Source organism: Sinocyclocheilus anshuiensis, unplaced genomic scaffold (genome assembly GCF_001515605.1).
Source record: "Sinocyclocheilus anshuiensis isolate Anshui unplaced genomic scaffold, SAMN03320099.WGS_v1.1 scaffold1632, whole genome shotgun sequence".
In the NCBI taxonomy this organism is placed as follows: Eukaryota; Metazoa; Chordata; class Actinopteri; order Cypriniformes; family Cyprinidae; genus Sinocyclocheilus; species Sinocyclocheilus anshuiensis.
Window position 1 is genome coordinate 1,314,011 of NW_015558674.1, and position 13,187 is coordinate 1,327,197.

The 13,187-nt window shown below is 32.3% G+C and overlaps 1 protein-coding gene across 1 annotated transcript in view; it reads left to right on the forward strand.

Moving 5' to 3' along the window:
• LOC107681302 (cadherin-22-like) overlaps positions 1-13,187 on the forward strand; it is a 94,540-nt gene that overhangs the window by 13,231 nt on the left and 68,122 nt on the right. Inside the window, exon 2 of the mRNA XM_016477576.1 lies at positions 1,561-1,855. Coding sequence (XP_016333062.1) covers positions 1,561-1,855 — 295 coding nt within the window. The remainder of the gene's footprint in view (positions 1-1,560; positions 1,856-13,187) is intronic.

Here is a 13,187-nt window from a genome sequence, read left to right on the forward strand (position 1 = left end):
ACTATTTTTTCCAACAAGTTAAAAGTTTGCCTTAACAAACATTTGCTTTTTTAGTTATTATATAAAATAAAAAAAACTAATTATTCATAATGAATATAAATTATATAAATTAATCGTAATATAATTATTTCAAAAGACTGTGACACAAAATATTTAACATTAATAATTAAGATAAATTGTATAAATATATTAATTTTGATTCATATTCATAACTAAAATGAGATATTTATAATAATATTTATTAGATTTAAATTAACATTTATTGCATTAAAATTTGAATTTCAATTCTATATTCTGTTTGCTACCTCGATTTCAATCAAATTCCACTGCAGTCATTTAATTAGAATTGAATGTCATTCTCAATTCAGTTCAATTACTGAATTAATCATTCACAATAAGAGCAGGAACGTGCATTAAGAAAGTAAATAAGGGTGTTTCTTTTTGACTTTTGAGACTGGCTGTCCACAGATTGTTTTGTAGTGCATTAAATGCATTTGTTCAGGCCTTGTAGTCAATATCCGTTATGTGTACCGTACATCGGTTGCCATAGTAATGAGTCAAAGCGATGCCAAGAGGCTTGTTCCGAACCAGAGGAGCCGTCAGTTTGGAAAGAGAGGATGGAAAACTGGGAATTGTGCCTTTCATCAAGGCAGCTCGCCATATTACTGAACTCATGAGGCAGATCAGACGACATTAGCCATGGAGAAATGATTGTATTTTACACATGGATATGCTGTGTACTCAAACCATTCATTCATTCGCTTTGCAAATGCATTTTTAATTGTAGGTCAAACTCTATGCAAACGTGTTTGTGTGTCGTTCAATTCACCATTCCCAAATTATAATTAAATTTGATTTCACAAACAGTATGTGTAGTGTAGTTTTAATATTAGAAATGTGGGATATTTCTAGAAATATTATTTATTAATAAGGAATATTTTAACTACTGCTATATATACACATTTTAATGTAACTCATTTGTATAAAGTATACAATATTTGTATAGAATGTATTTTTTATTACACTATTATTATTATTATTATTATTGGTTTTGTGGTGGAAGAACACTTTTTTCCTCAATGTTTTTATATATATTCTTTATTTTACAATCATTAAAATATCATCATCATCATCATCATCATTGGTTTTATGGTGGAAAAGGACTTTCCTCAATGTTTTTTAATAAATAAATAATACATTTTATTTATTTATTTATTTTAAAGTTACAAAGTTGCCTGAAAACAATGTGGCATAATTGTTATGTTGCTATATGGTTTTGATAGCTCTAAATGACATAGGACGCATAATTAGTCAAAAGTGATGTTTTTTTTTTCATGTTTTTTAACTTGTTTGAACTAATGAAATTCCTGAAGTTGTCTGGGCATTTAATTTCTATGCATTGTAATTGTTTTCTCGTCATTCCAAATTAAATGTCAGTTCACCGTTTCAGTGTTTCAGATCCTATTGAGATATTTCCGTTTCCTTGAACATCACCACTTCACCCAGCACATCCAGACTCGATGACTGTCCTCTGACGCGGCTCTCTGCTTTAATCCACAGATCCATTCAGACTCTGATGAAGGCGACGGCTCTATAAAGTACACGATCTCTGGAGAGGGAGCAGGGACTGTCTTCATCATAGACGAGGTCACGGGCGACATCCACGCCACCGAGCGTCTGGACCGAGAGGAGAAGACCTTCTACACCTTACGAGCTCAGGCGCGAGACCGCCAGACCGACGCGCCGCTGGAACCCGAGTCTGAGTTCGTCATCAAAGTCCAGGACATTAACGACAGCGAGCCCAAGTTTCTAGAAGGTCCCTACATCGGGAGTGTGGCCGAGCTCTCTCCTATCGGTAAGAGTTACACTGATTATACAGTATTTATATGCTGAACTGCAAATACTGGTTGTGTATATTTGTATACTGTGTGTTCAGATCAGCGTTATTTTATTACCATTGATCAGGATAATTATAGTTAACTAAAACCATAGAACAAATGTTGTTACTCAAAATAAAATAAGCTTTAATTATAATACAATTTTAAAAGATTAAAATAAAAAACAAACTTTAATTTATTTAATTAACCTAAACTTTAATTACTTTAATTTAATTTATCTTGATGTACTAAAATAACTAAAACTGAAATAAAAATGTATTAAAACTATATTGACACATTTAAAAATAAAAACAAAAATAATTAAAAATGACAAAAATACACAACAGAATTACCACAATTTTAACAAAATAAAAAAAAAGAAAATATAAAAAATTAATACAAATTGAAAATACTGATAGAAACAAACAACAATATTAATAAAATAATAACAGTATCTCAGTGATACTAAAATGACCCTCTCATTGATATACTATTATAGTTTTTGTTAATATTTTGAATTCGTTTTTTAAATAGTTTCTTTTCTTTTCTTTTTTTTTTCATTTTAATTTTAGTTAAAAGTTTTTAATAATTTAGTAATTTGTGTTTTTGGTTCGTTTTCATATTTGTTTGTTATGTCGGTGTAGTTTTTGTTATTATTATGTTTTAGTTTGTTTATTTAGTTTTAGATATTTCAGTACTTTCAGTACTTCAGTACTTTATTTTAGTACTCAAACTAAACAAAAAAGAGAAATGTTGCCTTTGCAAACATGAAAATAAAAGCTGAAATAAAATAAGTTATAAGATTTATATTTTTATATTTAATATAAGATTTATATTTTATTTTATAAATAAAATATTTTATTTCAGTTAATGTTTATTTTATTTCAGGTAATGCTTTTTATTTATTTATTTATTTTTTAATGGTTTTAGTTTTAGTTTCAGGTTACAATAATAACCCTGGTTCAGATCACAATTCAAAATGCAAGTGTTGTATCTTCAGCATTGTTGCACAATGCCTAAAGGAGAGTAGTTTTTTACTGTTATGGCAAAACAACAATTTGAACGGATTTGCTGAGCAATGACATGGTGCATGTCCAAAAATGTCAATTTTTATTAATACTTTTTAATTATTCAAAAGGACAATATAAATGCATACAATTGATGATTAGTCAATTTGTGCTTTTGCAATGTGGGTATTCTAGCAAAAAAGTACCATGGAAGCACCATAGTATTTTTAGAAGTACCATATAAATGTCAAAGTACTGCATTATTGGCATCTGATAACACTGTACAATGATCCGTCACAGTATTTTGTATTATTTCCAGTGTGTTTGTGTGTTTTGAATCAGGTGCGCCTCAGCCAAAGCTCTTATGTGCGTGTTTGCGGATATAACAGATTTTTAAATGCAGGTTACAATAATGTAATCACTGCAGCGCTGCACGGCTGTGAACTTCCTGATTGAAATGAATTCCTGCTTCCTCAGCACATCGGCAGCAGCGACTCGCTGCTTATTGACACGCAGAAGAGAGAGAGAGAGAGAGAGAGAGAGAGAGAGAGAGATGAGCAAGTCCTCCTCTCCCTGTAGGCTTCTCCACCTTTCAGTCAAATTATACATTAAAGAAGTGTGGACTTCATGTTTTATACATTGAACAGCGGCGGGTGTAATGAAATAACGGCTCTGCTTAGTCAAGCAGTTCCTCTTTGTTTTCTGCTTATGTTTGAGGTCCTGGACAGAACGAGTGCTAATGGTCTTATTGTTAGAGCCTCGGCAAGAAGGTCAGTGTTACTCGGCCAAACAAACTCAACCGCACATTTTCATTTAGGTGCATAGAAAATTACTGCATAGTAAGTGAGTCTATATAGTCTATAACACCTTACTGCAATGTCAAACAATAAAAAAATAGCTAAATACATAGTTATAGCAAAATAATGGTTAAAGTTAATATCAGATTGTTACATTGCTACATGGAATTCAATGTTTTGTGTTTGTTGGTTTGTTTGTTTTTTCAAAAGAATGTATTGAGCTCACCAAGCCTGCATTTATTTGATTAAAAAATCAGTAAAATCAGTAATATTGTGAAATATTATTCCAATTTAAAATAACTATTTTCTGTTTGGATATATTGTAAACTGTAATTTATTTCTGTGATCAAAGCTGAATTTTCAGCATCATTACTCCAGTCTTCAGTGTCACATGATCTTTCAGAAAATTAAGTATTCCCAACAATTTCCCCCATATATTACCATCTCTTTCTTTTTTATTATTATTATTATTTTTGTAATCCTTCAGAAATTATCTAAATGATTTCAAACTTATAAAATAACCAATAAAAATAACCAAAACACACAACAAAATTACAAAAAAGAACTAAAACTAAAAATATAAAACAGAATACACAGACACATATATTTATTTATTACCATTTTCCATTTTATTTATTCTTTATTATTTTTAATAATAATAATAACTCATCTGTATTATAAATAAATAATTTCATCCATGTGATAGCTCATTTCAAGCACTTTCAAACTTTTAATTGGTCGCGTACATGTTCATTAATGGCTCAGAGATCTTAAGCCAGACCTGTTCACGCTTCATATTAAACTCGACTAGTTCTCTTGATCTGACATAAAGAGCTGCAGTGATTTTCCAGCCACAGAGCTTTAAGTGACCGGCTAACGGGTGGGTGGTCGTACGTAACGGCGCTAATTGTCCCGCAGCAAACAGAGCTAATTTAACGACATGTTGCGCGCAGTCGCTTTCCAGCAAACTCGCCCTGTAGATGTGTGAACAACTGATCTAATAAGCTGCAGTGCAGTCTTACCACTCCGCCAGAGAGAATTCAGCAATAATCATAAAAAAAGTAATCACGGACGAGCCCCAGGCATATTCATTTTCACTTATCGCCTTTGTCATTTTCTGCCTCTCTTTCTTTTCCTCTCTTTCTCTCGCCAGTGGCTTCGCTGATATTCATGGCCTTTAGTGTGCTGTTGAAGCCAAGTCACATTTGTTTGCATATTATTCACACACTATAGATGCTGGATGTTGGCTAGCCCAGCCATGAGCCGCAGAGAGGTACAAAACACCGCCTGCTAATCACATTAGCTGCAAAATCACTAGAGCATGACTATCTTTTGTCTATTTTTGTTTGTTTTTCACAAAATCTGACATTGGTTTATGAAATGTGCATTCTGTGGCTGTATTTTCTGCATGAAAGGATCATATTGCCTATAAGACTCATTCATGATGTCTAATAAAACTTCACTATTGATACTATTTTATCTAAGTGATATCTAGAGAACGGGGAAAACATATAATATATATATATTATAAAAAAGTAATGTTTAATGTTATTTATGTATTTTTTCTATTATTAATATTATTAATAATTAATTGTATTTAAAATACTAAGCCGCAAAAACTGTTTTCAACATTGATAATATCCATCAGCATATTAGAATGATTTCTGAAGATCATGTGACACTGAAGACTGGAGTAATGATGCTGAAAATACAGCTTTGATCACAGAAATAAATTACACTTTAATATATTTTCACATAAAAAACAGTTATTTTAAATTGTAATAATATTGTACAATTTTCCTGTTTTTACTGTATTTTTAATTTAAGAAATGCAGCCTTGGTGAGCAGAAGAGGCTTTTTTTTGTTTCAAACACAGTAAAAAAATCTTAATGATTCCATATGTGTATATAATCTTAAATGTCTTTTCAAATGCAATAACCAATAACCTAATGTCATATTTTAACACATTATGGTGTTTTAGGTAAATGCTTGCCCTTAGCCTCTATAAATTATTAAAAATCATATTTGAAATTGAAAGATTTTTAAATGGCAGGTTGAAAGACTTTGTAGCGGATACAACAATTGAAAAAAAAAAAGTGGCATAAAACTAATGCATATATTTGCTATTTAATGCTATTTATTTTAATAATACATTGATTTATTTTCCCTGAATGCAGGACTCATTTTATAATAAGTTGCTTTTTATGTATAAAATACTGTCATCTGTGCAGTGTAGTAGAAATTTTAAGAAGACAGATATTTTCCTCAATATTTAGTTTTTAAGCATCTCATGTCTGTCTTGTATTTTAATTTTTTTTTTAAGTCTGACTCTTGTTTATTTGGAGTAAAGCTATCTGTGAATATTTAAACCAAATGCATCTCTTCCCTTCCTCGAGTTGAGAGACCCAAAGTAATGCTTTAAGTATTTACACTTCTGCAATGCTTTGCCCACACTTTCAGATCTCCTCAGATGCGTTTAAAAATAATATGATGCTTGTACGTGTTGTGTTGTGCAACAGATGTCTTACCATAGATTTAGAGGGAATGTTCAGAACCCCTTTGAATGATTCACCAATACGGTTTCTGCCAGTGTCAGATAATAGACACACAAAGCTGGCAGCACCATCGTATTCAAAAGAGATTTGCATTTCCAGAAGGAAATAACAGAGCATGCGGCAGAAGAACAATGTTGACGTTTTGGGTTACTTCAGGTTCCAGGCATTAGTTCTGCATCAGTGTTGCTTTGTAATTATCCTGAATGACATGAATATCCTGACGTCTGATTGAAGGGACATGTGTTTGTGACCTACAGTGTTCTTGTACCACGACAGGCCGTAAAATGCCTGAATGTGACAAAAGTGCTGCATGATGGATGGTTGTGATGGAGAGATTTGATTGATGGCCGATAGAAAGGTTATGTCACTGGGTCTAAACTCCGGCGTTCTGGCGTCTGACCTGATTTGATCTGTGTTGACTGACACGGCTCATCATGTCTAGAGGAGCTATCTAAATGCACTGGATATTCTAAAATACATCTTGAAGCGGATAGTATAGGTCTATATTGCAAAGCACTTTTGGATTTGATGCAATGCATCATAATTAGGGTAGTTGAAAGTCACAGTTTTGTACTTTTTTAATAAAGAACATCTAAATGGACAAATAGACATTGAGATATTCTAAAATGCATTATGAACTCAGTTTTGAACATCCCTTCTAAATCTATTTGGTTGAAATCAAAGTCTGTGTTGTTGTGGTCCATCTCGGAGCTGGTTTGGTTTGGTTCAAGATTTAAAACTCTATAGTCATGGATTTTTTTTTTTAATCGCTGTGGTGAAAATGAATGGAAATTGTTTTTTTTTTTGTTTACATAATTTTGCAATGGATCATGGCAGGGATAGTTGACTACGTAGTTAGTTAAACATTTTTGGTTAAATTTGGTTTAATTTGTTGGTTTAAATTAGTGACACAGTTTTGTAATTTGGTTCAGTTCAGTTCAAGGTATAAAGCTATTTAGTGAGGGATTTTTTTTTGGAATCCCTATGAAGAAAATGAATGGAAAAAATTACTTTGTTTTTGATTTGATTACAAAATTACATTTGTTTAATTTGTGGGCTAAACAAATTAAAGTCACAGTTTTGTACTTTCCTACCCCCTGAATTTCAGATGCTTTCGGTTCAAATCAAAGCCTGTATTGCTGTAATACATCTCTGAGCTTTTAATTCCCTGTGGAAAAAAATTAATGGGAAAATTACTTTTCCAAGGCCACTATAACGTGAACACTCATGCACATCTTTTTAATGAAATGCATATAAATGCACAAAAATACAACAAGGTATTCTATAATGCATTATGAAGCAGATGGTTTAAGTCAATAGGTTTATATTGTACAGCAGGTTTTGATTTGATTACATAATTTCACAATGCATATATATATATATATAAAGACACTGAGGTAATATAAAATGCATAATGAAGGTTGATCAGCAGGTTTATATTGCACATACATTTTTGATTCAGTTCAAGGTTTGAAATTCTTTAAGCGATGGACTTTTGAAATCCCTATGGAGAAAATGAATGGGAAAATGACATCTGGAGCCGAGGCCGCTGTTAACGTGGACACTCACTGCAAGGTACAACTTTTTTAATAAAGTACCAGAGACTGTGTAAAGAAGGATATCAAAAGAAGATATGCCAGATATGAGGTATTTCATAGCTGCGAGCGTTTTATTCAAATGGTCACATTCTGAGAAGTGAGGAGAGGAGAAATGGGGCGTTCTGGTCTATTTTAAACAGATTGCTTTTACATATTCAAAATGAAAATGATTCTGCTTTTAGTCGGTGTTAAATTGAATAAAATGGGATTAATATCTAATCCTCCTCTGTGCTTAGATTTTGAGATCTGCTGCAGCGGCGCCTCAATCCATCTGCAGTCTGCTGGCTTTTGATGTCATACACTTCTGCTTTTTGATGTCTTCTTAAAGGAATAATTCACCCCGACATTCAAATTCTGTCATTCATTCATTAACAGAATATTTAGCAGAATGTCCAGGGGCAGATACCTTAAAAATGTTTTTAATGCAATCAATTAATTCTTTTAGACCCACTGTCTTTTTTTCTTCTTTTTTTAGTCTCTAGTACTTTATTTTAAAAAGTTATGTTTTGCACTTACTTTTACACTTTTATGACCATAAACAAACAGATTAATTAATAAACTATTTGTACGTATGTTAAGGCAAAATGGTACACTCAAAAATATTTAGACCTTCATTTAAGATGTCTATATGTGAATTGCATATAACATTACGCATTTGATGCATATTTGTCAATCATACAGGTAAGAAGTACTCAAAAATAAATAAATAAATAAAATAAATGGCATAGTATATTTTTAACTAATCTTTTGACTTTATTTATTATTATTTATTTATATTATTTGATTTATTTCATTATTTATCAGCATTTACAAATTATAGTATAGTTTATTATCAACTGTTTTCATCATTTTATCATTTATTTGATTATTTATTAAATATTAATAATGTTTTCAAAATGCATTAATTCAAATTGCTTATAATCAACATAAACCTTGTCAGTGTGAAAATAATAACATGTATGTAATTAAAAAGTATGAACACGTGACTTAAACATGACCAGCTGTGGAACAAGCAATATCTATAATAAATATATAAATATATTACAGAAATCTGTACTGTTTAATTTACAGTACACTGACAAAAAATTGTCAGTGTACTGTATATATATTATATTACACTCTATTCATGCATTACATTACGTTTATTGGCTTGTTCAAATTGTGTAATCCAAATGCATGGAAATTTTATATGCATCTCAAATCTTAAATTTATGGCTAAATATTTTGGAGTGTAGTTTAACAATATTTTCCCATGCAAAACTCACCATCGTGATGCTAAGTTGTTGTGGGTGGTTGTCAGGGCATTGCTATGCAGTTGCTAAGGCTTTAACACTGTTGCTATGTTCAAAAGAGTCTCACTGTGACTAATTTTAATGCACAATCGCAATAGTGATGGTTGCAAGAACATAGTTGTCCAATAAAGCATCCTGGATGGGGACTGTTTAAGTACATCTTTGTCATAGAGGATGAAAAATATCCCATGTAAATCCTTATGGGACTTCCTCGAAGATCCCGGCAGTGGCCCATTGACTTTTATGACACAACATTACCCAGCTCTTTCTATTTCTTCAGTCTTTGCTCATATCTAAGCGCGTGTTTTTTATTTTTAAGTGGGTGAATGAAAAGTGAATCAAGTGTTGAGATGGTGAGAGGAATGAATTTTCATGTGAAAACACTTGGGCTTTTATGGGAGCACTAAACGATTCATAATGCGGAGTGATTCGGGGGCGTTCGGTGCGAGCGACTCTGACAGGGTTAAATAGAGGAGAAAGTGAGGGCCGGGCATCGTGGCACAAATCTCCTTTACGACTGCCGCTCTTAAATAGCTGTCAGTCTGTGGTCTTGCATGAGCTCACCTCTCCTGAACTTCTGCTCCGTAAGTCGGCTGTCTTCTGCGCCGGTGCCACGGCTGCCAGCGTCAAACACACTTTGTTAACATCATTAAGTGGGTCATTCCTGTTACACAGCGCCTTATGAACTCTTTAGCTTTATGAATATGCGTGTGGTGTAATTTAAAGACGTATTTTTAAAAGAAATCTCTCCGGTTAAGCTCAGACACTTCAGCTTTACTAATTATGACTTCAGTAATTACTCACACAATGGCAAGAGCTGAGGAGAGTCATTGCTCAGTGAAGGACTGACAGTTAGATTAAGTAGATTTTCAGATGTTATTAATGAAGTTTTTATATTATTATACACATTTCTGTAATTTTAGCCAACAGGATGGTATGTTTTAGAGAGACACAAACTAATTAATCCATAAAATCCATTAATGCTTGCTGCTGATGATGATGTCACTTCCTGGAGACTGGCTTTTGTTTGTTAAAAGGATTTTACAAACATAATTAAAGCATTAAATTAAAGCAATTACAATAAGAAAACATTTAGTTTGAAACATTTTGGTAAGAGAATAATAATAAAAAAAAAATTAAAAAATTATATATATACAGTATATATATATATATATATATTTCCAGTAAAATAATAAAAATGTGTATACTAATTTTACATGTAGTATACAGTATATTTATATATAATAATTTATATTATATTATATTGCATATAAATATATTTATATATTTTAACATTTTTTTTTCAGTTTCTCTCCAAAATGTGCATTGCAGTGATTGTTTTTTTTTTATTATTATTAAAAACAACATACAAATTAAATCAGCTATTAACAGTTGGGTGATTAATGTGCTCAAATGCACTCATTAAAATGATGTCACAAAGGAAATTAAGCCTTTTTAAAGATTATTCAGATTTTTTTGCATTATGCAAAATATTATTTTCACTTTTTCAATTTTAGAGCACAATATTACATTTTTTTTGTTATATATATACTGTATATATACCCAGTGTTGGGGGTAACACATTACAAGTAACGCGAGTTACGTAATCAAATTACTTTTTTCAAGTAACTAATAAAGTAACGCATTACTTTTTAATTTACAAGAAAATATCTGAGTTACTGTTTCAAATAAGTAACGCCAGTTACTTTTCCCCCCCATTTATTGATTGAAAGCTCTCCTGTCCCCATGTTGAGAGAAATCGGGAGTAAGATGTTACTTTAGTTCTAGAATAAATGTGAACATGCATTAATTCATCTCACTCACAAAAAAAAAAATCAGGTTTAGTTTTCCTCAAAATTTATAAAAACAGTTAAAAGCAGCTCAGAATATGACTCAAAGCTGCAATAATTAAATATGTTAAATAATACAAATATCCTTTATGTATTTAATCCCATTTTATTAACCAATTTACTGCTGACCTTCGGTGATCCAATTCAACCATACTAATAAGCAAAAATTACACAAGATAAACTAATGGCGCTTTTCCACTGCGTGGTACGACTCGGCTCGGCACTGCTCAGCACGGCACGGTTTGCGTTTCCACTGCAGTTCAGTACACTCTTAAAAATAAAGGTGCTTCAAAAGGTTCTTCAATATTTGCAGAAGTTGGATAACTAAATAATATGAATTTAAAATGTTTTCCAATATATTAAGATATATTTGACATTTGACATGGAAATGTATTCAAATGCATTTATGCATAAATCTTACTGGCGGCGAGGGACGAGGAGGCAGCGGCTCTCAAAATGCAGTCTTCCATAAGGCCGGGCACATTAAAATTAATTTGACTTCAGAGCTTCATGTTCTCTCATATCTTAGCGTATGCAGTTTTCATCGGCTATTTACAGTGCATTTGGCTTTTCCTGCTTCTAAACAGCTCCCTTTGGCTCTTCCATGAACAGCTCTTCATCTCAAACCTTCTGGGTTGTAGATTTTTGAAGAGATGACATCCGATCAAAGATCAGCTAGCGGGTTAATCTCACGCCAACCCCGAGATAAGTCTCTGGACCAGAGCGTCTCCAGTGGGTATCATATGGAGAGCTTCCACATCAGCTTATTGTCTGATCTATATTTGATGATCGTGCCAATCTAGACTCGTGTGTGGAGATGCTAGCAGAGGAAAACAAACCGGCCTGCCCTACACAAGCCCTGTTTAATCCACATACACCCACCTCGTGTCGCTCTGCAAATATTAGCAGGAGGTCGGATACTGCGGGTGAAGAAGGGCCACGTCCGCTGAACTCTGATGCTGTACGTGTGATTACTTCCCAGGGCTGTGTGCTTTCCTTCCCATAGAAACACTGCAGTGAATCACGCTAGGTCATATTCAGCTCAACGCTTCAGATTTCAGTCTCTGCAATGCATACATTCTCGCTTTATTATTGTAATACAGTCACAAAAACATCCTGTTCGGACACATGTTTTTGTTTTTAATTAAAACCAGCATGCTAATTAAATCAGCTACTGACAATTGGGTGATTAATGTGCTTAACTGACATGAAAATAATGTCACGAAGCATTATGCAAAATATTATTACTGATGGTTGATGCAAAATAAGACCCAGACAGTTCTCAAAACCCTTTTGCTCATATTTAATTTTATGCATGGAAATGAACGACATCTTTGCCGTTGAGTGCTGTAAATATTCATGACTGTCTAACCGTTTCAGTTTATCATATAATAAAGATTTTTTTAATTTAGACGCAGACATATCGCAGGGAATTATTTCAATATTAATTATTAATAAAACTTAATAGCATTTCTTTATGAATACAGCTATATCAGATATAGATAAAGCTGTATTCAGAAAGGTATGCTAGAAAGGAGACTTCTGTTTTTCATTTCTCTATTTTATCTCATTTCTATCTAGAAGAAAAAACGGAGATATCAATTGTTATATGCTTATTTACACATAACCATTCAAAAGTTTGGGAACAGTAAGATTTTGAATGTTTTTTAAGACATCTCATGCTCATCAAGGCTGCATTTATTTGATAAAAAATACAGTAAAATTGTGAAATATTACAATTTAAAAATAACTGTTTTCTATGTGAATAGCTGTTAAAATGTAATTTATTCCTGTGAGTCAAATCTGAATTTTCAGCATCATTACTCCAGTCTTCAGTGTCACATGATCCTTCAGAAATCATTATGATATGCTGATTTATTATCAATGCTGGAAACAGTTGTGCTGTTTAACATTTTTTTGGAACCTGTGAAACTTTTTTCAGGATTTTATTATATATTTACTGCATATGTGACTGATAGTAAAGCGCAACCTGTTGCTAAAATTCAAGAGCATTTGCAGTGTATTTTTTTTAACTTTTTTCTCTCACACATTTGTTAGGCTATTTTAAAAGAACAGTAAAAAATGTATAAATAAATAAATAAACCAAAATAAATAATAAATAAAGGTTGCACATATTGAATTCCCAGCCCACTCTTGCAGGATGCTGCAGCTATATAGGATGTGTGTGTGTGTGTGTGTGTGTGTGTGTGT